Here is a 27,216-nt window from a genome sequence, read left to right as displayed (position 1 = left end):
GTGTTAGATGTGCACATCCTCACGGTCATAATCACAATGGAAAGATGATCTTTTGGGTTTATCTGTTATGGCAAAACTTTGCCCCGTGAGTAGAGACTTAAGTAAACAGTCAAGAAGATCTGGAATTATTTCTTCAGAGGCACGGATAGGATGATCCCAAAAGGATCAATAAAGAGAAGTCTAAGTCTAAGTCTATAGACCTGTTTGCCATCCAGTTAGAACTGAGAAAAAAAAGAATCGTATGATTTGCTTCACTCCCCCTGATCTCTGTCACACAGGTGAGGGAATCACAGTACAGCCACACAAAAAAATAAGCCTGATGACTTTGAAAATTATACAATAAATATTCTGATGAGGGGAAAAAAGCAAAAACAAGTAACAAAGACATAAGAAAAATTTATTGCAGTATTTGTTCCACCAGAAGAGCGAGGGATCACTTTTTTCTTGCTGTGTTCTACAGTATAACATCAAAATCTATATTAAAAACAATATAACTTCCCCTGCATATAGGCACAAATACTGCACTGCTCTTGACATAAATAAATGATATCAAAGATACTCCATTACACAGTGTGGGTAAACAACAAAATGTTCAAAGCAAGGAAAAAAAATAAAAGAAAGATAAAAGTTGTTGGAGCTTCATTATTGACCTGGAGCTCAGATCAACAATGAATAGCGAATAAATCCATCTGGTGTTAGTTTAAACTCCAAAAACACTTTATTAAGAACATCATCAATACACTAATTTCCAACATTCAGTTTTTTTTTTTTGTTTTTTTTTACAGAATTATGTTCAGATATAAACATGTGTTTAGTTAAACTATGATACAGTGGGAGTAAAAATCAAACAACGAAGTTGCTGCACAACAGCGAAGGAACTCCCACACAATGTTTTCCTAAACATTTCCTTCTTATGTTTTTCTTCTGTTTAACTTAAACATGTCTGTATTAAAACAGATCAGTGTTCACAATACTTTTCCTCCATCTGGTCCTTAAAACTAAAGAGGTTTCATTTTCTCTCTGTAACATATTGGATCCACATAGATTTGGGCTGTGAGCGGTGTCTGTCTGAGTAATTTCAGTTGATTCGTTCTTTTAGTCCCCGTCCTTGGCAGCGTATAGCGCCCGTAACGTCTGTGCCACTTTGTTCGTCAGCTTGTGTCCACTTGTCAAAGATATTTTCTTGTAAATAATGTCTGACTCCTTGATAGTGTCAACCCAAGGCACCTTTTTGCGACCGTCCCGTTTCTTTACCTCAGCCCAGGGCCCAGAATAAGATCCAGTCATCCAGTGTATACTGTAGCCAGTTTTGATCCTCTGGATGACCCTGGCAATCTGTGGTCTGTCTTTGTATTTGGGACAGCAGATGGCAATGACGTCCATGGCCTTTACTCTCTCATTCAGGTGACCTGTATCCTCTGCCGACTCCTTGCCTTTCCTTGGTTTTCGCTGTGGATAGAAGGAGCAGAATGTTCCGACATGAACAAACCCTTCTTGCACAGGAAGCATTACACAAAAATCTTACAGACATTTGCCATGTTGGGATAATGTGTGAACAGCAGCTGCAGTAGAAATGCCAGCAGAGTTGATCTGCTCTCTGCAACAATGAGGAGAAACATAAAATCCATAAACACCGTTATGATGTTTGTGAAGGTGATAAGCATTAGAAGGCCATATCATGTCATATTGACATTCTGTTAAGGTATACAGAATATATATTTTATACAGAATATATATTTTAAACGGAGTATAACATTTTCTCTTCTCTTTCTTATTAACCCGCATCCCCCCTTCTGTTGTGTACCTTAAATGTGATGTGATATCACGTGACCTCACTAATGCCCAGAGTTAACAGTTTATATGCAGACATAGTTTGATTACATGTGAGTTCACATGGAAATCCTATGATTAATCTTGACTCTGAAGTTTTAAAATTCTTACCGAAGGGGGCTCTTCATCCTCACTCTCCTCCTCCTCTGTCTCCACTGGAGCTGTGTGATTATTATGGTTGTGGTTCAAAGATTTTGGGACCTTTAGCAGTGAAGTAATGGCTTTGTTTCTGGCATTAGCACTTGCTTCACCCTCCTCGTCCTCTTCGTCACGATCCAAGTGCTCCATCAGAACCTTGAACTAAGAGATCAAAGCAGACATATTCCTCATATTCCTGAGACTGAAAAAAATACATACATAAACTCGTAACATAGTGCTGAATGCTTACATCCAAATACTGTTTCACAATGTTCCTCTTGGTGTCGTGGCTGAGATCCGTGTTGGCGAGGTCACTCTTCAGGTAATTCAGTGTCTGTCGAGGGTTGAAGTGCACCTTAGATTTCCTGTTAACTGCCTTGTCGTATACTTTGGCAGACTCCGTCGGGGAATATTTCTGGATTTTGCTGTGACGCAAAGAAAAAAAGTTTGCTTGAGTTTGTGTCATGCAAACAACTGCACTACTAAGAAAGAGTTGATGAAAGATTTATTGACTGCCATTTTTGCTGTGGCCTACCTGTCTGAGAAGCCATACAGATTCTTCAGATGTTGTTTTAGCACAAGCAGCAGCAGAATGCCCTGTGAAGAACTGGCAAAGTCCAGCAGAGGAATGGAGTTTTCGGGTAGACGGTCCATCACTGCATCCTCATCTTCCATGTCACCGTCAGAATCACAAGCCGCAGGTTTTTTTCGCCTGTGGACCACTTCATCATCCTCATCATCCTCATCACTGCTGCTGGATGAGCTACTGCTCTGCTCATCGTCCTCGTCTTCATCATCCTCATCAGAGCTGTGTTTTCTCCTCTGAAGCTTCTTCTTCTTCTTCTTTTTCTTCTTTTTTGTCTCCATTTTCTTTTCCTGCTGTACAGGCTCTTTCCGTAAAGACTGCACAGAGAACAAAACCTCTCAAACACAGACCAAATATACAGCGGATATATTACACAAGATTGGATTTTCATCCCATGATGAACAAAACAACTAAAAGTTATAAGTCATATACAAATTTTAACAAAGTTTCTCACCTCCTTGAAAGACTGGAGCAGATTGCTACCAGAGACAGACAGAGTAATATCTATATGGTGCATGATGAAAAGAGGCTCCTCCTGGGTCTGGTAGGGGAAGCAGGCCAAGTTGTCTGCTATGAACAACAGCATGTTCACCTCGGTTTTCTGCAGGGGACAACATGTAAAACTTCATGACCAGCATTGAAGCTTGGATAGTGGCTGGTTGGAGACACACACACGACTACACATCTACACACAGAGAAGGAGAAAGGTGAACTTACGGAGCTGTCGTCAAACAGGTTGAGCAGGGAAATGAGGAAAGCCCGTCTGTGTTGTCGGTTCCCTCGGACCAAAGTGTAGAGATGAGAGCAGAGAGCAGCGTCTGAGTCATCGTGACGAAAACCTCGAATCACTGCGCCTTTGGATCCATTTATGGCCTGCTGCACTTGATAAGACATCTTCAACCCTGCTACGGCCTTCATCTGTGAATGCAAAGAGAGATACAACTTAGCATGTATGGAGATAAAATGATGATGGTTGTAAAGCCTTCCCATGAATAAGATTTTTGTGAAGCCTGTATTTTTTTTATCAGACTACAAGTCTAGGATCAGTTGAACTTGAACTACAGTACAATATGAAATGTTATATATTTTTTTTATTTATATAATGACATAACAGAAACATATATAAAGAAATACCTATCTATGCTTCTGTAACATTAAGTAACAGCATTTAAAGTGTTGTGAAGCGTTAACTGTTTAAAATTCTCCCGCCATAATAAAATATACACACGACTGCCCATAGACGCTGTTAAAGCAAACCGTCAATATACACTTTCATAAACCAGCAAGCCACTCACATGGATGAAGCCTGAGTATTTCTTGTCAATCTCCGCCAGCTGTTGATCGGCCTTGTTCTTCATGGTTGGCTCAGGGTCTGTTCCCATGGCAATCAAGTAGGGCACACACTAAAAAAAAAAAACAATTGTTCCAAATCTGTGAACAGCTCATGATGCTTTCAAGACAGCAGAGAATGTTGCAACTATGAGATACAAGAAAATCACACATAGATCTTGCTTGTAAGAGGTACTTTATATATCTTAGTCTTGGGTGAGACTGTGAACATACCTGTACAGGATGGACGAGGCCCTGGCTGAGAGTCAGTGTAATGACATTCAGGGCAAAGTGCCGAGCAGTGGACTGTGAGTGGAAGAAAGACTCCAGCACCTGCTTCAGGTAAATCTGCATAATGGAGCTGCTCATGCCTGATGAGATATCCCCCATTTCTTTCAGATCCTCCTGCTTGGATTGGTTCTTCCCTGAACAAAAGAAAAAACATCAGCTGAATCGTTCTAAGGATGTTCTACATGATAAACAATATAGATTAACAATGCTGAACATACAGATCTAATCTTAGTCACCTAAGTATAAAATGGATTTGTTAAACTTACATTCGCGATCGGCCTCCTGCATTCGAGAGTCCTCCTCTTGCAGGTAAGTCTGCAGGTTTTTTAGCACCTGGATCTTCAGACTGACCGAACTGTTTTCATCTGACAGGGTGTTGTTATACAGAACCTTCACATCCTGCACAAACATGAGCTCTGGGTGCATGATGAACTGGAAGCCTGGAGACAAATGACAATTATTAGAATTAATTTGGAAAAACAAAAGAAAACAAGACATCCCAGTATAAAATACAGTAATTGCATCTTATGTTAGTCTGACATGAGGTTCAACATACCTAGACCTATGATGGCCTTGATCTGGACCTCTTCATCGTTATGAGTGGTGAAGTACAACAGAAGCTCCAACACCTTGTCTTTGATGACAATCTAAGAGACACAGTGGAAGATAGTGAGTCAGTCATCAAAACAGGTTCAACAGTTAGTCCTGCTCACATTGTTTAAGCAGATTGCTGGTGTTTACCTTGTTAGAACCCTTAAACTCCTCTTGGTCAAAATCAAAGTGCCGACAGAGAGCCCCCACAGTGAAGAGTGAGCGCAGGAGAGTAGGTTTGTTAGTAACCAGAGTGGAGCTGTTGGGGTCCTCTTGGTGCTGTGTCTTCAGTTTTGCCAGAGCTCCTATAGAATAATACATGTTGGCAGTGAAAACTAACTTTGTTCTTCTACAGTGAACTAACAAAGAATGTGGACAATAAAACACTATCTGGTGCGTGTTCAATGCAATTTTTTAATTTGGATGTGAATTGAGACATAGAGTATAATGCGGTTACATGAGCATAATGTAACCTTTCATTTGAAGGTAAATGAACAGGTTAATAATTACAAGCCCCATCGACATGTTATTAAAATGTTGGGGCATTTTAGATGATCTTTCCAGATTTTCCATATCAAGGTTTTTAATAATTCTGGTATAAGGACATTTATGTTTATATTAAAAATAGATGTATATACAGTGCATAAGCCTTACCATAGTAGCGATTGAAACAAGCCCAGACAAACTTGTAGTTGTGCGTGACCTTGTTGACAACAGCACCAAGACAGCTTACGCAGTGCTGTACAACCTGGAAAGCAGACACAAAAAATTACATCATGTTCAAATAAAATCTGTATGCTCAGAGGAGTAGTTTTACATCCACGTTGTTCATGTTTTTTAAGAGCCATCTGTGAAAGCTGTGCGCTGTAAATGACACTGACCGTCATGCCGTATTTGATGATGAGCTTCATCAGGTCTTCTTCTATGGTAGTGAGGAAAGTCTCACTTGGGTGCTCCATCAGAGGCACGACCAGCTCCAGGATCTTTGCCACGTTACATATCACCATGAAGTCATTCTGAGTCTGAAATGTCAATACAGAGACAGCTGCTCGGTCCAAAGCTGAGGTGGAAAATAACTTACGTATAACGACTAATTGCTTTATTAATTGAAATCCTCCTTTTAGCTCCTGAATGTGTGTGTTTTACTATCATCTGATTGTAACTGTAATACTGTATGGTTGATCCTACTGATTTGTTTCATCAAAACTTTTGAGCTTAATTGTGCCATGTCCAGCACTTGCATGAGCGATGGGATGCCCTTATTAATCAAATGCGTCCCAGTGAGCTCTGATAAACCTCCACACGTTTTTGATCTTAACATGTCACACAAGTAGGCACTACTCGCAAAAGAGACAAGTGTGGGTTGATTTCATTTAGCTGCCACTAGATGGCTCTACAGCACAACATAAAAGTTGGTGTTATTCATTTCTGTCCTGTAGGCAACAGACTCAACAAACAATTTCTGATACAAGTAAAACATAATAGACAAAATGATGTTGCACTTACATTGCACTTGGTGGTCAAGTAGGGCTGCATAGTCATGGCATGTTTGACCATTAACTGTGCTCTGATCTTGCTGAACAGGTAGAGAGTGGTGATGCATGCTACCAGACGACCTGAGTTATCCCCTTTGTCCTCACAGTCTGAAATGTTAAAGCAGAAAACATTGACATTTGTCGCAGCACAGTAATGTTTAACACAATAACAATGCAATACAAATTTTGTAAGCAAACATACTATTACACTTATTTTTATTACCTGCAAGAGACTCCTCATATTTCAGTATGTGTTCCACTAGATTGTCCACCAACTGAACACAGGCCTTCTTGGCAGGTTTGTACGAAGCTTGCTCTTCTGACTTCAGTAGCTAAACAGATGTCATGCAGAAGTTAGATAAGATGCCCGGCAACATATGCACATACCAGCTTAGCTATCATAAAGACCCACAAGATGATGTTGAGCTATCAAACAGCCATACAAGTTAAACAACTCACATTTTGGAGAAGCTGCTCAAACCAGTCATAGCCTGTGTCTTTACATGCCAACACCTGGGATGAAATCAAAACATGACATGAGTCAGATTACACCAAAATATTTCTTATTTGGATGATGAACTTTTTTTGTCACAAGCCTAGGTAGTACGCACCACATCTGTGATGTTCAGGATCTTCCGGGTCATGGCATTTTTGTCATGACTGGGTGTGGGGGTGAACCATATTTTCTGGAATGTCTCGTTCACTAGTTTCTGCAGGGTAAAACATATTTATGTATATAAGCTGTATATCAAAAACTAAAAACTAACACTTGTAAGCAGCACTCACAGAAAAATAAACACAAACCTTGATCCCCTCTTCATCATTGACCCTTCGGATCATCCTGACACACATCTCGGTGACCTTGTGGAAGTCTGGCTGCTCCAGGCAAATATCCCTCAAGATCTTTATGACCCTCTTCCTTACACTAATACCTGTGTCCTGTGGAAAGACAAAATGGGTAGCTCAATATAGACAAGAAGAAATACATTACTCAATTGTACTTTTAACTGCCAAATGGTTGCAGTTCTTCATTTGAACTTTAGGTGGCAGTGTGGGAAAAAGATTATTTAACCTCAGCTGAACTTTTGCACTTTAAATCAACTTTTTTGTCAGTGCACGTGATGTGGCCAAATCAATTTAAACTTTACCACCTGGTAAAAAATGGTTACATTTCTGTATGGTACAGAAGCTCTTTTTTTTACCAATATCCTTTCAATGAGCATGTCATAGTACTGCTCAATGAGCTCCGGTCGACTTAGCACGAAACGGCCAAGTAGCTCCACGGCTGCCTCTCGCACACTGGTGGAGTTGTCCATGAGGCGACAGTGAACCCCGCGCTGCATATCCACCTGCAAAGCAAATAAGGGAGATTAGTCAAGCATAGACAAACATTACTAAATCTTATGGCTGCAAGTGTGACTGTGGTAAACTGGCATAATTGCCTGGTAATGCAACAACACCACCCTAACACTCTACACGCTATAACAGAATGTCCTGTTAGGACAGATAAAAACATCATTTGTTTTACAAAGAAATTATGTTTTTATCGGTTAAAGAAAATAAACAAAAAAACATTAAGTGCTACTGCCATCAATCCAGTGGTCTGAGCGATGTGTAGCAGCCAATACAGGATGACTTACCCGTGCCAGAATACTTGGATCCACAGCTACTACCTCAGACAGACACTTCATGGCTTTAGTTCTGACTGCGATGGCACTCTCACCCAGCACTCTCAGAATCTATACAAGAGAAACAGTAAGAGAAAAAAAGTTTGTGACAGCCAGCACAATACAATCTCTCACTGACGGTCATTTGAATTAATCCTCTTACCTGTGATAAATAAATATCAAAGCTCTGTGCAAACGGCCTCATGGAGGCCAGATATCTGACAATCAGACATGAGTCCTCATAGTCCACTGTGTTAGAGTTTATCCTGAAAGAAAAGTCAAGAGGACCGTTTAATACCAGGATTGGTGAAAAAGTCAAACAGTGTAACTAATTCCAGAGTGAAGTAGTATTTACCCCAGAGAACTGAAATGTGATGGGGACGTCTTCATGACCTTGCGGAGGAATTTCTTTCGTGTCTCAGCCCTCTGCATAATCTCCTCAGTTGAGTCAATGTCCATGGAATGATGTCGACCTTTCAAGTCCTCATCGTCATTTTGAGACTTCATCGCTTTCTCTGCCTCACTTATAGTGTCCCTGAACCACTGGGCAATATAAAACTTCCTGGAAAACTATATGAAACAAATGCATACATATGTAATGAAAAACGGTGAACATTTAAGGCACACTATAGAGTTGAATACCAGTTTGACACCAAGGAACCATGGAATACATCTGTGTCAAGCTATTTGACAGTTTCAAGTAACAGGAGTACAAGGGGTGCATATTACTGAATGTATACACTGAGCATCCAGTCCTTAGGGAATCATCAATGTGACCATAATGATTTATGTAAATATAATATAAATACACAGCTATACGAAAATTAAACACTCACCACTAGAGACGGATCTGTCTCAATGTTCTCATTTAGGAAGTCCAGCAAGGCCTTCTGGAGTTGCTGGATCTCATCACTACCTTCAGTCTGTAAGATCAATAAGCCAGGAGCATCTCAAAAGCAGTTCAACACTATTGTTAATTTGCATCTGTTAAAATAAGTCAGTAATTATCTAGTCTACCTCTTTGAGGATGCGGTCAATAGCCTTTTGGTCCATTTTGCTAGTTACGGCGTCTTTACGCAGGCGAGAAGCGACAGTGCCGAGGTAGTCTAGCGATGCCACCCTGAGCGCCATTTCTGTTTGCTTGTTACTGAACTGGTGCACCTGGAGCACAAGAAGGGGAGAGGGAAGTGTCACAACGAAAACAAAAATCAGCAGCTGTTTCTGCTGCTGATGGGTGATAACACTTTGGAGTGAGGGATGCTACTCACCAACAGCCGGCCCAGTAAACTGAGCAGCAGTTCCGCTGCAGGCCACTCAGGCCTGTTGACTGTAGACAGCAGGTCATGAACAAACTTCTCAAACAGGGGCCTGTAGTCCTCCTCTCCCTGCTTACTGCCACACCTGAAACGTACAGAATACAATCTTTTATTATAATATGTGTTTGAACAACAGAAGAAAGTGTAAGGACACTCAGTCTTAATGTCCCCCTTTAATAGTCTTCAGATCAATGACTTACTTTTTGAGAAACACTGACAGGAAGTTCTGAGCTGTCCTCATGGCAGTTTCATAAGTGTTTGTGATAAAGACATCTTTATCCATCTAGAAAAGTAAAAATTACCCAATATGTAAAACAATCTCTGAATCAAAACACCTTATTAGATAAATATGGTTTATATCAGTTCAATCCTTGGTAGTAACCTTCTTATTATGTTCATCCTCTGCATCCCTCTCTGAGGGAAGGTGAACCACACACTGGATGAGCTGAAGAACCAGTGCTGTGACCATCTGGATATACAACGGCTCTCCATCCGAATCAGTGCTGTTTAGCCTGGGGGATTATGAGACATAAGTATCGTTAGGTTTACTGAGAAGAGGACTTCAATGATCAATTTCTTAATTCATGCAATTTTATTGAGCAAATTTTAACTCAAGATGTAGTTACCTAAAGTTCCTTAAGCTGCGTTTACTAGTAGGCAGTCTAGCCAGGGAGGTGAAGATCTCTTCAAGAATGAGCTGCCTGTGCTTCTCGTAACGAGAGAACACCTGCGGAAGAGTACAATTTAAAGAACTTAATCGAAACATAACAAGATGTTGTACAGGAGCATGTTATTGGAAAAAAAAAATATCTGAAGCAATAGCAAAATTCACTGCTAAAATAATCCGAAAATTGCATGCCATGGCACACTTACTGCTGTCACTAGTGTGATCGCACATAACTGCAGTTCACTGACATTCTCCACGAAAAAAGGTGTAATACCCAGGGTGGACACCTAAAAGTCAGGCACAAAAGCAGTCAGGTATGTTAGAACTCAAGAGTCAAAGGTTAAATGGGGTCATGAATTTGAATGACGTCAGACCAGATGAAGAGTCTCACCTGGAGAATAGTGGTGTCAGTTAGCAGCTGGATCTCCAGGAGCTCTGAGATGTTACTGACAATATCACACACTTTGTTGTAGAGCATGACTACCACCTTCTGTTTGTGGGTGGAACTCTTTGCTCTCTTGGACTTTGACGTATGCATGCCACCTTAGGTGAGGAAGATAAAGGGAAAATAAGAGTTGAATAAAAGATAAGTAAACCACTTTAAACATCAGCAGCAAATTACCAACGCCAATTTTTAACAATGGTGCTCCCCCATTTAGAGCTATGTTTTAAATAGGTGCAAAGATAATCAACATGGATCGGCCTAATCAGCTTGCTAATTTGCAAACTTTGCACACACAATATTTTGTAGAACAACTTAGAAGAACAAAAGAAAACTGTGCTGACCCACTCTGTAGACCGGGTCATAGTGAGGGTACAAAGAGTTTTGCAGATGGAACTTGGTGTACTGCAACACCCTCTCAATCACATCTTCTATATAAACAGCCTTGGGCATGCGTGGAGATGTCATGATGTTGAGTGCAGTCAGACAGGCATCAGCAGACTTAGCCACCCGCTCCATGATAAGGTCACGCCACAACCGCTCCTCATCCATGGAATCATTATCCTACATATTTCAAAAACAATTAGTAACAAAAAAAACAAAAGGACAAAACTTGCTGGAAAGCTCGAACCGAAAATCAGGTAAGAAAAATAACATCACATCCGCTGCTAAAACAATAATATCCAACTGGCAACTTACATGATTCATTAGTGTGGAAAGTTTGACGCTGTCCTGAATGTTCTTCTCCAGGATATTCAACATTTTCACCAGTTTATTAGATGGAAACTATGGGTATAACAAACAATTTATTACTTTCCCAACGATGTGGCTGTGAATTGATGGTCTTTACAACAGCTAAATATCAACCTGAGTGTAATCATGTGACAGTGCACAAACCTTGTGAAAGATGCCCATAGCTTTGATCTTAGCAGAATCACTGCCTAGCTCGCTCAACTGGTGTTTTCCAAGTAAGAGCTCTTCAGGTATCTCATCCTCATCTGTTTGAGGGCACAAAGTTATATACCGGTAGTTAACATTTTTAAACACACAGTGTTAATCAGCAAATGTCATGAACTTTGGAAACTGTGCGGCACTTGATGTTTACCTGTGGCAGTGAGGTCCACGTCCTCAAGGCTCTCAATAATGCTGTCCATGCTGGCCGTAAATCTCTTAAATGTGGAGGAATCCATCTTTTCTGTTTAACAAATGCAAACAAATTGATTCATAAAAATATTTAGTTAAGTTTTAAAATGCATTCATATTTTTAAAATAACTCAAAGTGGTAACACAATACCCTCGGTTGTCAGCTTGGAATCATACGCTTTCCTGTTTTTCTGTTTCTCCTTTTTCTTCGATTTTCTGGCAGCTGAACAAAAACAAAACAACATTAGTCAAATCCTTCACAGCAGCAACTCACCCTAAAGCAGCGAATATTTAATAGGGAAAGACTTGGGTGTAGTAATCCAATTATCCAGGGAATAGGTCTGGCTGATCACTGGTTTCAAGTGGCAATAATTTGAATGACAGCTGTCAGAAACAGGAATCAAAATTTGCATTCTCTGATACAATGATCATTTTGGTGTTTATTGTCTTAAGTTTATAATGGAGATAAAATAGTTTTGCCTTCTTAGAGACAAATAAAAACACTCTCTAGGTTGTCTACAACATTTATTTATATATTTTATTTTGCCTATGCCCACTGGCAAGCCTATGCAAAAAAGACGTACCATCACTCAGGCTTGGTGGGGGACAGCTTTCATCCGAATCACTTGGTTCACGGTGACGGCTACCGGACCCCCGTTGATCACCAGAACCCCTCCTCTCTTCCGGCTTCCATGCCTTGTCGTGATGTTTCTTGTACCTTTTCTTTGCAGCTGTAACAATAACAGAGAAATTATAATTCTGAAAATATCAAGTTCTTTAAGCTTTTAGCGCCACGTATTGCTGTAATAAATAAATCGAATGTAATAACTATAATATAAAGTATTTCGAGGTACATATTGTTTAATCATCATGATTGCTGCATGTTAAAACAATATTCGGTCAAAAGTGGCGACAGCACAGTGCTTTTGACAGATTTTCTATAGTCTGATGTGTTTCACAAATATGATTTTTTTAGGGTTTAATACTGACACTCATTGTCAGAGTCATCATCATCGTTCTCATCATCTTCATCTTCATCCACCTCAGTGTATTTGGATTTCTTACTGATCATGCTGTGCTTTCGTTTGTGTGTCTTCTCACAAAAAACCATCTCTGTAAGCACAAGAGGTAAGTTAGTTTTCAGCACAGAATAATCTATACTTCAAAAGAAATACAATCAGTAACTCATTAATATACAGCTATTTTTGGGGATTAATGACTGTGATAATAATGATTCCGGAAACAGTGGTTTAAAGTAAATCAACAATCCGAAAGCTGGGCACATTGCACATATCCATTCCCTACAGTTTTGCGTACATATTTAATAAACAAAGTAAATCATACCTCTCCCTGATTTGTCAAAGAAGTTCTTGGATCTGGAGCTGGGTGCATTCCTGCTTTCCTTAATGATCCTTTTTACCTCATCAATACTGAGTTTGTTGAGCACAACAACAGGTTTAGCTCCTTTGTTTAAGTTATCTACCAATGACACTCTCTCCAGCCTGACCAGGGGAATGCTCCAGCCCTCTATCAATTGGTCTGGAAGTTGGGGATCTTTATCTTTTTTATCCCGTTTCAATTTAGGAATCACAAAGTTCTTCAGACTTCCTGACTTGCCACCCAGCAGGTACGAGGGGAACTCACTAAGATTTGTCTCCAAAGACTGCTGTTTGTTTCCAGCTGGGCAGCTAATGCTGCCATCCCCACTTTTCCTCTCTTTCTTATTTTGGGAGTTTTGAAGGCTGGAACTGTCTGTCCTCTGTCGACCATTGAGGTCAGTGGATTTTCTGCTTCCGTCTTGCTTCACTCTAGGGCTGTCAGGTTTAGTATGCCGGTCAGGAGAGTGTCTGTTGCAGTTTTCCCTCAACATCTTGTACTTCCTTTCCCTTTCCCTATCCCGATCTTTATCTTTGTCCTTATCCCTTTCTCTGTCTTTATCTTTGTCCTTATCCCTTTCTCTGTCTTTATCTTTGTCCTTATCCCTTTCTCTGTCTTTATCTTTGTCCTTATCCCTATCTTTAGCTTTATCTCTGTCCTTATCCCTATCTTTATCTCTATTTCTGTCCTTATCCCTATTTCTATCTTTTTCTTTATCTCTGTCCTTATCCCTATCTCTATCTTTTTCTTTATCTCTGTCCTTATCCCTATCTTTATCTTTTTCTTTATCTCTGTCCTTATCCCTATCTCTATCTTTTTCTTTATCTCTGTCCTTAACCCTTTCTCTGTCTTTATCTTTATCTCTGTCCTTATCCCTTTCTCTATCTTTGTCCTTAGCCCTATCTCTATCCCTGACTTTGTCTTCTCCATGTTTGGAGTTACGCTCCGCCTTGCTCATGGTTTTTGGAGTCTCAGGTTGGCTGACATTCGATCGGTGACTGTTGTGGTTCTTTTCCTCTTTGTGGCTCAAGTCTGAATGCTTGTCATGTTTCTGACGAGGTGCGTCTGGCCGTCTGTCAACTGAGTGTCCCTTGCCACTGACAGTTTTGCTGTCATGTCTGTGTTTGGATTCACGTCGACTCTCCTGCTTCTGTTTGGGGGTTTCTGGTTGCCCATCTGAGCCAGACTTCCTGGGGCTGTCAGCATGCTGATTGATGATCCCAGGTCTGTTTGCAACAACTTTATCTACCTTTCCATCAGTCTTTGACTTTAGTTGCCGTAGGTGGTCCTCACACAACTTCTGTGCTTCCAGGACCACTACAGGCTGTCCTATAATTCTGCCAGCTTGCTGCAGATCAATACTGACCATCAAAGCAGGCCGACTGGCACCGTTACTTGTGGCATTCGTCTTCCTGTGTGTCAACTTGCTGTCAGTGTTGCCCCCTTGTACAGTAGGCCCGTCACTTGACTCAGCTCCGGATTCCTGAGGATACGAGTCTTGCTTCCGTTTCTTCAGTGGCTTATCTGCAATAAAGAAAAATGTAGCTTAGATCTACTATGAACACAAATAAATCTAGCCATGACTAAAATGCAAGAAGGCACAGGGCAAAGGCGGACACACCATACCTTTATCCTGGACTTCTTTAGACCACCGTTCTCTCTCACTGGCTGACTCACGCTCTATTCTTTCAATCTCTGCAAGTGTGTCTATCTCAGCATCATCAAACACAACCCCACTGACGTCTGCAGACTCCTTGGTATTTGGCCGAACAGGAACCTGCTGACAGTTTGCCTGCTCCACAGCACCAATTGTGTGTGATAAGTCCTGGACAGTCCTTGACAATTGATTACTATTATTCATCAAATCAGTTTCATGGTCTGAGTCGACACGTGGCCTAAGAGGAAGTTCTGCAGATTGATCCATGTCTGAAAACTTCACTCGGGACAGTTTTAAAGTCAGCCTGGCGGACTCTTTTGATGGAGAACTGACAATGTCATACGAGGCATTTGTGTCCATCTGCTCAGCTTCTTCTTTAGTCCTTTCTTTCTGCTTCTTTTTGCGGTCGGCAGAGGTGAGTAGCCGGTCAGGTGCTGCACCTGGCGGCACATCAAGTGGAGGGGACTGCATGATAAGGGGAGGCCTGGACCCTGCTGAAACACAAATAAATTCAAGGAAAAATCAGCACACACAATAAATCTTTGCAAAGAATGAGTTGTACAGCGATGCATTATTGTTGATCCACAAAATTAAGAATTGACTTGTTGCTAAGGCAGCATACTTTTTGCAGTCTCTTCACTCCCAGCAGGGGAACACACAGACTGTGGTGATTTAACTGGAAACGTGGCAACCCTCATGGAGGGGTTATTCTCCTGTTGGAACACAAAACATTTATCATCCCTTTAAACAGTCTGCATCTGCCAGTTCAAGATCCAGTTCAAGATATCTTGATTCTCTGCATTACCTCATTTCCCAGTCTGTGAGCCATGTTGATGTAGTCTTCATCTGAGCCTAGTCTCGCATTGTGATTAGATGAAGTACTTGATAGCTGACCAGAGACCTTGTTGTCATGGATGTTTCTAACTAAAACAGAGAGCGAAATAAAATATCCAGTTAAATAATTTGTGATGTGCAATGCCTCCCGTCTCCCTGAGAGAAAGATACCTTCTTTTTCACCTTTAGAGACAGCTGTAGTTTTACCATCTTACAGTAAGAAAGGGTCAGCTTATCAACTGACTCAACATAAGCGTGTATAAAACTTAGTGATGTTAAAGGTGGCCTGCTAGGTCTGAAACACCACGCAGGTGGTGTCATTTAAAAAAAAAAGTAATTGTGGAGCGCCTTGGTAGCCAATGGTTACAGCGCATGCCATATAACGGCAACGTCCCAGCTTCGATCTTGGCCTTGGGACCTTTGAGGGACCTCTCTCTCCCACATTTCTACACTGTCCTCTGTCAAATAAAGGTAAACATGCCAAAGACATAATCTTAAAAAGAATAATTGTTTTCCTCCAAAGAATAGTGGGAGGAACTTAAGGATAAGGCGTATCCCCTATGTTAGGGAACAATGTGTGATCCCTACCTCAGAGCCACACCTTGAATATGTACTATATGGTATCTGTCTCTTGTGAATGGCTTTCTGTTCATCAATCATTACAAGGTACTTTCCCTGCTGAATATTGTCCAGCTTGGCTTCTTTTAAAAAGTACAAATGCACAGAAAATGAAGATTCAACAACTCTTCTATGATATTCATTAAAATCAAACCTTTGCTATTTGCTGTTCCTCACAGAGGTGTGGCAGGCAGCTAATGACACATTTTTCTTGACCTGACTTTGTACTTACCTTGCTGTGTCTGTTGGTGTTGAGAATAACTAGGTGGATTGTACTGCATGTAGTCTGCAGGACTCTGAGGAGTATAGGGACTGGGTATAGGGCTGTTCTGTACAAACCGAGCACCTGATCCAGACTGTGGGGATGTAAAGCATCTGTGAAGGAGTAAGAAGTAGTCTTAGTAAAAATACAGATACTTCTGAGTCCTCATCATCTGACTGTATGCTGGCACTGCCTTACCCAGGGGGGCTTTGGGGGACAGTGGTTTGCTGATAGTTTGATCCTGGACTCCCATGAACCTGATTCTGAGACACCTTGTACTGTTGCATCATTGGCTGTTGCATTACACCTAAGATAAAAGAATAAAAAAATCTATCATTTAGGTCATACAAACAAGGAGCTGAACATACACAATTCCGCAGCAACAAAACTCGCCTATCTACCTCAGGAATGGAAACTTAGTGACATAGGGTTACATATCTGATAAGTAATACTTTCAGTGATATATACACTGTAATGTATACATATAATTGGAGACGTGGAGTCATCTTGTATACTTTTTATTCTGAAAATAAAAGGTATTACCACAAAACTTATTTGGAGTTCAGGGTGATGAAGGAGGAGGTTATAGCTTCAGGAGAATGGTGAGTTTACCAAGGTGCAGGTTTATGTGGAATCTGTCTGGTGACAAGTACACATTGAGCACATCTTTGGCGCAGCATTTCCCCGAATCAGAAGTTTCTACTGCTGGCTAAAATGCCACAAAATTTATTAAGAGCAACACCTTTTGCTCAGTGCTTAAACAGGCTCATGTATGATTGTTGCATAAATAATCATTGATTAAATAATCTTTGATCATATATTTTAATGGGTTGAGTGTGCGGTCACTACCAAAAAGGCTTGTGGTTAATTATTTATTTTGTCTGGTGTTTCTAATCTTCTTGCAGTTGCCAGCACCTCTAGCTCTACAATACACACTGCACAAATCTGTTCTTTTTTTTCTCTTTTGCACAAATAACGATTTAGTATGAAAGTGTGTATGCAAACTATGTACTTATAATTACCTGTAATTGCAGTCTAGTGCAGCTGCTCATAAAACCAGAAGGCTTTTCTGAACAAAGGTTAAAAGACAAATATGCAACTGTTCATGGCAATTAGTGATATCACTTATGATAGCAAAACAAACATAGCTAAGACTTTAAGAGCTGTGTATGAGTTTCATGTGAAAATATATTTTTAAATATTTTTTCTGTTGGTAAAGTCACAACAAGCTGTTTTTATCATAATATGTGGAACTGTACAAGAAGCTTTATTCCAACCCATGGAGACTTTCCATTGGAGAACAATAGAAGATTTGATCTCTGTGTGTTCAGTGAAGACACATATGTTAAGGGTTGGTTTCTTCCTCCTCCCCAATACGATGGAGGTGAATAGAATTCCATTATGGTGCATTGGAAAATGACATTTAAAAAATTCAACATTGAGGCGCCCCCGGGGTTTAGGAGTAACGTTAAGCTTAAGATGCCGACTATGAACCACAATGTCCCCGGTTTGAGTCGGGCTGGGGACCTTTGTTCCATCTCTCTCCCCTGTTATCTCTCTACTGGTGCTGTCTAATAAAGGCATACAATGCCCAAAAACCCTTCTTTTTTTTTAACCAAGAGCAATGTGTCTTTCCACAAACAATGTCCAGGTTACACTGGATAATCCACAAACTGCATTGTGAACAGGTTTAAATGGAACTACTTTCTTCTTCTGTCATCCCTTTAGAAGCCAAAAAATTCACTTTGTGAATTGTGATAGCAGAAAAAATACAGGTGGAACTAATGACAGCAATGATGGCCAGGTTCCAGTCATTACTGCAATGCAATACAAAAATAATAATGCTGTGATGCTATTAGTTACACATGTGTTTACAGGTTGAAAGGTCTGCTGTGAAAAAGGTTTATTCAACTTAAGTTTCACTCTACGTTTTTCCTGCTACAATGGCTCTGCCCCCAGTTAGGGAACCACCACTGTGGTAAAACTAGGCACCGGTAGCGCATCTGATCCAGGACATGTTTAGGTGAATAACTAGTTACAGTGAAAACCAAGAGTACAGCCAGGGAAAGAGCATGCATTGGGCTCAACTGAAGAGACAACCGCAGCTCATTGCCTCCTCCTTACCACCCCAAACCTTGTACTGGGTTGGCATACTTTTGTCCCTGAAGATTTTGGGGTTCCTGGACAGCAACGTTTGTAGAAGCATTGGCATGTCACCCTCAGGTTCATCATTTCCCAAATTGTCCTTCAACTCTCTGGAAAGCAAAGAAAAGTATAGTCCACAGTCATATTGCAGCCAATAACTGCCCACTGGACCTAAATCCAGTTTTGACTAATGCATTCTGATTCCTACCCGTCTCAATTACCATCTTCAGTGCAGTTTAGACTAGCCCTTCATGATTCTGACAACCCAGAACATGAGCTGAACTATCTGGTAAAGCAGTGGCAGTATTGTGATCATAGAAATTAAAACATCAATGCCTGAATTCACTGTTAAAGTAAACAGTGAAACAATGCTTTGTAAAGCATTTACTATTTTACATTTAGTACTATATTGACAACAAAAGTTGACTTAATGATTTCTTCCCCAATTAAAAATTAATTTTAGAGTTAGCACACGTTTACAAACCTAATGTACAGTAGTAGTAGTAGTAGTAGTATAAGCTACTGGCAAGCTTCCCTCTATTAAATTTCAATTCTCGAAAGATGTGAAATATCGGTGAGTGTTACTTACATGTGTTCAGTAGAGACCTGGTTAAGGCTATGTGCCAGCTGAGTTACCAGATTCTCGTCCCGACACACCAGCAGGCTGCTGACCTCTTCGGAGATCCTTCCATTGTAGAGCAGACTCTTAGCAGTGGTGGCAGGGAGAGGAGAAGGCAATGGCAGCTGGTTCAATACTAAAAGGATGATGGATGGACAAGTTAGGTTGGATGAAAAAAGAAAGGAAGCAGGATAGGGAAAAAATATTTAAAAAAGACTTTTGGAAAAAGATTTGTATGTGAAAATATTTCTGCATGAAAGGATTTAAAATTTGAAAACATCCAACTGGTCCACTCTATTTGAAAGTAATACCAAATGTCAATGCTACAATCTGATTATTTATTTTTTTAGACAATGTACACTTTGGATGTGTTAACTTCAGCTTGATATATTTTACGTGTACATTTTTGGGTAAACATTACAACATTTCTAATTAGAATAAACATTTTGAAGGCCTCAGAATACATGCCAAACTTATACATGATTTAAAAAAAGCTTTTATAATATAATAAACATTCTGTCTATCTTTTTTTATCAAAAGGCCTTAAAAATATTGTAACATAAGAGTGAAGAAAGGCCCATTGACCTCTACGTTCATCAAGTTACCAAGTTACATTTTTACGATCTAATGCAATGAGATACAATAGTTATAAATCATATCTTTGTGAAATGTATAATGTTCCATTGTTTTAACAGATATTCATTTTTTCTTTCATCAAAACTGGTTTGGGGTATATGAGCCTACCACTTCCCATCTTCAGGAACATAAGCCACTTCACTTCTGTCTACGCTGAAATCCCCAGTAGTGAGAAGCATCACAATTACGAGTATTTAGCTTATTGTATGTTCTACACTTTATACTAGACGCACTAAAACACTACACATAGTATAACATTTTGGCAGTGAGGTATTCTTTAACCTTGCCACATCTTGGTTTGAGTGTTAGTGTTTAGGCTGTGTGAACAGCGTTAGAGAGAGATGATGTTGCACTTACAGTCTGTCAGGCTAGCAATTCCAGCAAGAGTAGTGATGGGAACATGAGGCATATCACCATTCATGCTGAAGATGAGGTCAAGAGGTCGTGTCAATGCACAGGCTGCTCAATATCACCAATCTTTTTATATTCCTCACATCTCCAAAATACTGCAAAGACAAAAAAGTGGCAACATACACTTTTACAGAACGTACACTGTCAACAAGGTATGGCTGCCATTACATGCAGCACTGTTCATTAGGATCATGAGTATTAAGAAATAGCCAAAGATTTTTCCATATAACTACATTGTGCTTTTTCTGGGATGGGGATTTAAACATGTGTCAGCTCATGAGTATGCATTATTACACTGCCAACATAACTGCACCTCTGACTAGACAATTTATACCAGCCTTATAGCAAGCCTGGGCATGCCTTTACAAGTTATTGATTTGTAGCAGCTTCTGGTGCCCAAACCATCTTGTTGCCTGGTTCCTTTTCCTCTTTGCACCTCTTTATAGACACAGAGCTCCAGCTCAGGATGTGCATTTTTTGGCTGGAATATTTCAACCTGCTCAAGAGCATGTAATTGCTGCAGAAACATACAATCAACAATATTAGCTCTCTTACGAATGCAGTATGTCGTGCATTGCAAGTTGACTCGAGGGGTGACAAACCTAGCTTGCTATCTGATAACATTAATAATGATAAAAAAAAAAAAGTTACAACGATTCTGTCTCTCTCTGTGCATCTCTAACGTTACGCATCGCTACACGTATTTGAGAGGTTTATATTTAAACTGTCGTAGCTGATACCTAACGTTACTAGCAAAAGGCAAGTCAGAAACCTTGTAGTTAGATCTCAAATTATTTCTTTTGTTATAGTGTCAGTTAAGGTTTCCGGGGATGGCCAAACACATAACAACGAAATTACGTTAGCTTATCTTAACACCAGATGTGACTGTATTATTACTCATGTATTACTAGCTTGGCGTTGTATAACGTTACATTTGCTAAGAAGACTAGCAGCATAGCAACGTATGTTAAAGTGACTAAAATCAACTCGGGGTTAGCCGGCTAGCAACTGGAGGTGTAACGTTAGTTAGCTAACGTATGCTAACTGGCAAGGCGCTGTAACTTGCCTAAGCTAGCATCACCGGGAGTGCATCAAAACCAGTTAGCATACTAGCTAGTATCGCTCTTTTTTATCGTACAGGTCGTGTATGGATTTAGATTTTCACCTCACACTTACTATGGCCTTCGTCGACGTATCTCTAGCTCACAAACCTCGGACCTCGGACTTGCCTTAGGAAGCGTAACCCCGACCCAACGCCAAGGAGGCAGCTGGGGTACAAAGCAAAGACCCCATCACAAATCAAAATGATTCTGATCCCGTTTACGGTTCCCAACGGCAGCCCGATGTGTCTGACAAACCGGAAACACTCAGGAAGGTAAACGACTTGTCCGATTAGAGGTTGTTATTGTTGAATCTGGCTTATTTACCTCTGCTCTGGATGTGATGTGATGAGAAAGAGAAGTGGTTCTGGTGGAGGAGGAGCAGGAGGGGGAGGAGCAGGAGTAGGATGGCAGCTGGAGCTGGAGAAGAGTATCGAGCTCCCTCTCCGTCCCACTGTTCAAACAGCTCCTGTGAGTCGGGAGGACTGAGGGGGTTTCTTCTTTCTCACGGTGAACAAGCACTGGGTGGGTAACGTTAGGGAGGAGAGCAACCTGCCTTATCAGGCGAGAATTTTATCAGACTGTGGAGGTTATGTTTGCGGGTAACGTTACCGGTTAATTTTCTAGAGTGAAAACAATCGAGGAACAGAGTAAAAGAGGGAATCACACGGTCTGTCTATTTCTCTCCCCCCCCCTATCTCTCTCTCCCTTTCAAAATGCCGACCGGAACAACCGGGAAAGGGAATAACTCGCTAAACCGGTGAGCCAGGCTTATTAGCATTAACGTTTATGACCATTGGTAAGCCTCTGAAACCTCTTGGGATCATTGAATGTTACTTCGGTGGTACATTTTTTTTTTTTTTACATGAAAATAATGAAATCTTGTAATGATAAAATAGTCTTCTTCATGTTTAGCAAATAATAATTTGGTCTGTGGTGCTTACAAAACCCCACATTTTTTCTCGCCACTTTTTAAATTGGTCTTGTCAGAGACGGTTTAGAGAATCTTGGTCAGCTGAAAGGTGACGTATGTAGACTGTCATCACAATCAACACAGAACAATCGGCCAAACAGCTGACTGCTTCACATAAAAAACTTACCCAGCATTACTCAAAGCTGTCTCCTCCTCTTATGTTTTCTTTTCACATGCTCCAAACTATTCAGGAATGTAAGGCCACGAAGGCCAATTGAAAATAGTCACTTATTCGAAGTATCTAGATTAACAAGCTCAACATGTAGGCCTACTGGGTAAGGCACTGAAGTAGGCCTACAGTTTGAGACAAATCAATACTGACTCAATTTCATAAACAGGCTTTGGTCTCCCTCTTGTGGAGAAACATTAAAATAGTTTTGCAGACTAAAGCAAAGTTTGCCTATCTTCCAGACTGGATGCCTCCTTGTTCAGCTTACCCTTTTTCAGACTGTGACACTTCTGTTTTGATCATAAGAGGAAAACATCTATAACAGTTCTTGTTTTGCACAGCTTGAAGGATGAAAACAAACAAAAACAATAAGAGCCATTTTATAATTTATAATGAGCTGCTGCAACATGAGTCAGAGGATGACTTTATTATCCAGGAGCAAAGGAAGTATGAGACTCTGAATCCGAAACAAACAAAATGATGCCTTCAGGATGTTCTATGCTACAGCAATACAGTTTACTGAGGAAATAAAAGTCATCTGGATATCCTTTCCTCTTTTGAAATGGAGTGGCAGACTTCATTATTTTGCACAGTTAAGCACTTTTTACTCCATATCAACTTGACACTTCAAAGATTGAATGAGTAGAAAGGAGACCTTTCTGAGCCTCCATCTCTCCTAAAAGGTTGACCTTACTTTTTGGAGATTTAAATGCCACTAAACTGCTCGATATATGGATATGCAACAGCAACTGCTTTGAGCAACAGCATTGTTTACGAGAGTGTGGTGACAGAAATTTTCATTTTTTTGAATCATGATCTGGTTTTATATCACTATATTATTACAAGTTGTCTGTTATAAAATGCCAATAGACTGAGGGCTTGGCAGTCGGTCTAGGCAATAACCATTCATTTCTTCAATATTTATCTTTTGAAGGTGAATTAATAATTTGTCTCCAAGTGAAATATTATGACGATAACATGTTTCAGCAGTAGTCTAGTATTTCCCACTGAGAGTACAATTATTTTAGAAAGACAACATGATCTATTGCTTAGTGTTGTGTTTCACTCATGTTTGGAAAGTATTTTGTTTTTTGTTCTTGTTTGCAGACAAAAGATGATAGCCTATCACTTTGATATTATGGCCTAAAATTTTAGGTATATTAATTTGTTCAGTCTTTCATAAGAGAATAGCTTATATATATTTTTTTAAATGTGCAGTATGCCCATATTACCAAATAGTATTTTTATGGTATTTGTCTATATTTTGTGATACAATCTTCATTTTCATATCAACATCAAGCTACTGAATTTGGCGTTCAGGATTCTTTACCCCCCCCCCTTATTTTTATTATTTAATGGGCCTATAATTTTACTGTAGCTCTTGGATGAGGATATTTGTGAATAACAATACCACACACACGCACGCACACACACACACACACACACACACACACACACACACACACACACACACACACACACACAAAATGAAAAACAAGCAGCTGACGCTGCTTCTGCTTCTGTAGTTTCACGAGTGGATAATAATGTTGTGTTCAGGGCTGCAGGGTTTCACGGTAATTACTCTGCTTCAATGGGTTAAGCCATGAGCCTCTAACCCGTGACGGTCATGAGGGGTTTCTGCCCCTCTCTGCTCTCCGGCATACTGAGGGAAGATATTTGAGGAGTGTAACACAGAGCTTCAAGGACCACGTCTGTCTGAGAAGGAATCCCAACCAGAGGAACTGCTCTCTGCCATCTAATTATCCAATTTGGTAAGATGATGGTGTGTTGTTTTTTTCTAGCAGATGTAGCCCTATTATAGGCTGTAGAATATTTTGTATTGTGCAGAGTTAACTTTAATGAATATTACTGTCAGCTGACGTCCAAATTGTTATTACTTGATCAGACAGGACAAATAGATTCGATGATGCAGTAGACTGCATGGCATTAATTAATACTTTACATCTACTGCTACAACAGGTGATGCTGTCCAATTACTTTTTCTTTAATTTCCCCAGTGTGGGATCAATTAAGTCTATCTTACCTTACAAGCTGTTGATTCGTACTCAATTTCATTTACACTGCCCGGATGTTACACATTTTATGCAACCTAAGTTTAGTTGAAAATTAAACTTTTTCTAAATATAACACACATTTTCTTTATTCACTAACAAATTTGTAGGCTATATGGAGGGCCATTCTCATATTTGTCAAGCATTGGTCAGCCAGTTATAAGACTACTCTTTAGTGCCTATTAGCACTGGGCAAGAGTGCATCAGTTAACACTAGGAGAGAGAGAGTGGATGAAAATGCAACAAGACACGCGTATGGTTCTGTGAGGGCAGTAATCCATGAAGTAGCCCATTTTATTTCAGTAAACAGAACAAATTGAACTTTATCTGAATGTTCAAATGTATAGTATAGTATGTCCAAAAAAAGATAAAAAAAAGTCTTAGTATAGTATGTCGAAAAAAGTGATAAAAAGTCATGGTATAGTATGTCGAAAAAAGTCATATTATAAAAGGCCTATGTCAAAAAATTATTAAAAAAACTCATAGTATAGTATGTTGAAAAAAGTGATAAAAAGTCATGGTATAGTATGTCAAAAAAAGTCATATTATAGAAGGCCTATGTCAAGAAATGATTAAAAAAAACTCATAGTATAGTATGTTGAAAAAAGTCATAGTATAGTATGTCAAGTAATCAAGTGAAACACAGAAACTATTCTGTTATTATTACAAAAATAAAAAGAGTTATATTCTAAAGGGCAACAAATCAATTAAACAGTGCACAGCTTCATGGTGGTGTGTGCCTGGACTATGTACATGCATCCTGGTGTGTGAATGTCATATTTAATGTTCAATACAACAGATTGGTTTGACACCTGATATGATACTCTAATTATTATTAAGGCCATTCTTTAATCTTATTTAAGGGAATATGATTTAATGCGCTGAAAGACATATGGTCTTATAAAACTGCTCACTGTGTTACTACAATGTACTTGTTCAGTTTAATAGTGAATTTTCTGTTCACTTTCAGCTTGATGCCGCGTAATTGTACAGACGGGATGCCTCGTGGAGAATTCAACATTTATTTTGCCAGCAGCAGACGAGGATACGTCAGAGCTGAGGAGTATGTGTATCTATTTTATTTTGAAAATCAGGGATCAATGGCTTGGTTGTACCATAGCTTTTTATATTCTTATCTTCCTTATATGAATCTATTGTAGCTATTTTGTGGTATACCATAAAACTGTTATGCCAAAATAATATAAGATAAACAAAAAATCTCTCTGTGAATTGTGTTGTGAACCACAGGGCAGTGGGTATAGTTCTGCTGGTGGTCATCCTGGCAGCTCTCCTCATCCTGGGATGCTGGTACTTCAAGAAGAGGAGTGGCTACAAAATAATCAGGGTGAGACCATCATACTCCTTTAATGAGGCATAGCCTTGACGCTTAATTCAAACTATATTTAAAACAATTGATCCGTCATTCTAACTAGTAAAAATACATATTAAATGTTTCTGCAAACCTCCATACATGCTATAAGGTGATTTCCATTGACAGAATATGGTATATTAATGTGAAAATGCTGTCTTAATCTGATTTACAACCTCTTTCAAATATCTTTTTCTTTTTGTATATCGTTTCACTCTGCTGTTCTCTATTTTTCCCCAATATATCACCCTAAACTCATTTTTTTTGCTGTTTTTTCATAACTCCTGCAGAGCCCTAGATCGGGGTCACCAGGTCACACAGGAGGCCAGTACTCAGAGGCAGGATCTTCCGCAGATAACAAGATGGCTATAACTGACTTCGGCAGCTTTCGACCTCCGGTGAGGGACAAGAAGTTACCCCATGACTGACTTTAGTGGCCCTCTATTATATCTCCCTGTCCCTAAGTCAAGTATTTTTCATGTCAGGAAAAATATTAACAGTCAAAAACAGAAAGTACATTCTTTTGCCTACTTAAAGTGTAGCTCTCATTTTTAAAATATCACCAATCAACAGAACTAGTGGGTAGACTTAAACTCTGCACAGTACAGAGGGTACTTGTTCAGTACAAAGCCTCAGGGCTCTGAACACAGTGTAGAGCATGTGAAGCTGATGCAATGAATGCCTGAAGGGGAGATTATTGTGTCACCAGACTAGGAGACACAATAATCAGACTAGGTATTATGTTTCATTCCCAAGGGAGGTATGTGTATCCATGTGTGCAGGAAATGTGAAGGGAGGATCAGATCAGCACCCTCACATGTGAGATGAAGTTGCAAAAGCACAATGTCCTTCAACAATTCCCATCCTTTATTACTGCAGCAGTTACCAGAGTTCTAAGAGAGAAACGTATTTTAATCTTGCTGGACCCACTGTGGAGTCAATCAATACAAAGACCAAGATTTTTTAAACCCACAGAGAGTCCCTAAAGTTTCCAGAAATGATGCTGAATGTAATGTGTACATTTGAATAATATAGTCATAATAAAAGGCAACATCATTTTGAGTATTCAGTACTGTATGTGACCCTATCAGTGTGGGAAATTCTCAAAATGTTCAGCCGTTTCATATGGATGAATTTGTTCCTCTTTTCTCCAGGTTCCAAATGCTCCTCCAGCCTATGAAAAAATTTCCTCAGGGCCGCTGCCTCCGCCCTATTCCCCCTAAAGCACTTTGTTGTCTGAAGACAAAAGGAAGACACTGGAGAACAACCTCTAAACTTCTTCTAATGTCACTGTCAATATGTTTCCTTATGTTTCGTAGCTAAATAAACCAATAGGTAAAACTATTCTATCCCTCACTTTGTAAAATTATTCACATTAACGAACACAATGTATATACTGTGGGTTGTTTCAATAAAAAAAAAAATCTTTCACAAGACTG

The 27,216-nt window shown here is 39.8% G+C and overlaps 2 protein-coding genes across 7 annotated transcripts; one reads left to right on the top strand and one right to left on the bottom strand.

Moving 5' to 3' along the window:
* Nucleotides 1-376: 376 nt before the first annotated feature.
* Nucleotides 377-21,971, bottom strand: LOC116035151 (nipped-B-like protein A). 4 transcript variants are annotated; one of them, XM_036005339.1, is made up of 48 exons: nucleotides 21,271-21,513; nucleotides 20,041-20,189; nucleotides 19,018-19,183; nucleotides 18,438-18,538; nucleotides 16,482-16,590; nucleotides 16,254-16,396; nucleotides 15,375-15,493; nucleotides 15,192-15,282; nucleotides 14,539-15,063; nucleotides 13,568-14,436; nucleotides 12,880-13,501; nucleotides 12,526-12,648; nucleotides 12,120-12,266; nucleotides 11,687-11,758; nucleotides 11,498-11,587; nucleotides 11,290-11,390; nucleotides 11,092-11,178; nucleotides 10,737-10,956; nucleotides 10,342-10,493; nucleotides 10,157-10,237; nucleotides 9,910-10,010; nucleotides 9,666-9,795; nucleotides 9,484-9,566; nucleotides 9,236-9,368; nucleotides 8,985-9,128; nucleotides 8,804-8,890; nucleotides 8,323-8,537; nucleotides 8,131-8,233; nucleotides 7,941-8,039; nucleotides 7,503-7,649; nucleotides 7,105-7,239; nucleotides 6,912-7,010; nucleotides 6,760-6,813; nucleotides 6,524-6,632; nucleotides 6,272-6,408; nucleotides 5,647-5,787; nucleotides 5,420-5,513; nucleotides 4,916-5,070; nucleotides 4,731-4,821; nucleotides 4,441-4,614; nucleotides 4,118-4,308; nucleotides 3,850-3,957; nucleotides 3,272-3,472; nucleotides 3,009-3,155; nucleotides 2,504-2,871; nucleotides 2,219-2,393; nucleotides 1,942-2,130; nucleotides 377-1,449 (listed from the first exon to the last, which is right to left on the bottom strand). In XM_036005339.1, exons 2-48 carry the CDS (start codon nucleotides 20,102-20,104, stop codon nucleotides 1,096-1,098), a joined length of 8,046 nt encoding a protein of 2,681 aa, XP_035861232.1. In that variant the 5' UTR covers nucleotides 20,105-20,189; nucleotides 21,271-21,513; the 3' UTR covers nucleotides 377-1,095. The 4 variants fall into 4 exon arrangements, with proteins under 4 accessions (XP_035861232.1, XP_035861194.1, XP_031133977.2 ...); XM_036005301.1 differs by lacking the exon at nucleotides 21,271-21,513 and adding an exon at nucleotides 21,522-21,971 and having other exon boundaries at nucleotides 12,880-14,436; XM_031278117.2 differs by having other exon boundaries at nucleotides 12,880-14,436.
* Nucleotides 21,380-27,208, top strand: mlana (melan-A). 3 transcript variants are annotated; one of them, XM_031278122.2, is made up of 5 exons: nucleotides 21,380-21,469; nucleotides 25,379-25,471; nucleotides 25,657-25,753; nucleotides 26,068-26,175; nucleotides 26,932-27,208. In XM_031278122.2, the coding sequence occupies exons 1-5, from the start codon at nucleotides 21,399-21,401 to the stop codon at nucleotides 26,998-27,000; spliced, it is 438 nt and encodes a 145-aa protein (XP_031133982.1). In that variant the 5' UTR covers nucleotides 21,380-21,398; the 3' UTR covers nucleotides 27,001-27,208. The 3 variants fall into 3 exon arrangements, with proteins under 3 accessions (XP_031133982.1, XP_031133979.1, XP_031133980.1); XM_031278119.2 differs by lacking the exon at nucleotides 21,380-21,469 and adding an exon at nucleotides 23,854-24,108; XM_031278120.2 differs by lacking the exon at nucleotides 21,380-21,469 and adding an exon at nucleotides 23,898-24,119.
* The last annotated feature ends 8 nt before the right edge of the window (nucleotides 27,209-27,216 follow it).

Source organism: Sander lucioperca, chromosome 1 (assembly GCF_008315115.2).
Source record: "Sander lucioperca isolate FBNREF2018 chromosome 1, SLUC_FBN_1.2, whole genome shotgun sequence".
Lineage (NCBI taxonomy): Eukaryota > Metazoa > Chordata > Actinopteri > Perciformes > Percidae > Sander > Sander lucioperca.
The sequence above is the reverse complement of the archived record's forward strand: the minus strand, read 5'-3'. Positions and strand labels throughout refer to the sequence as shown.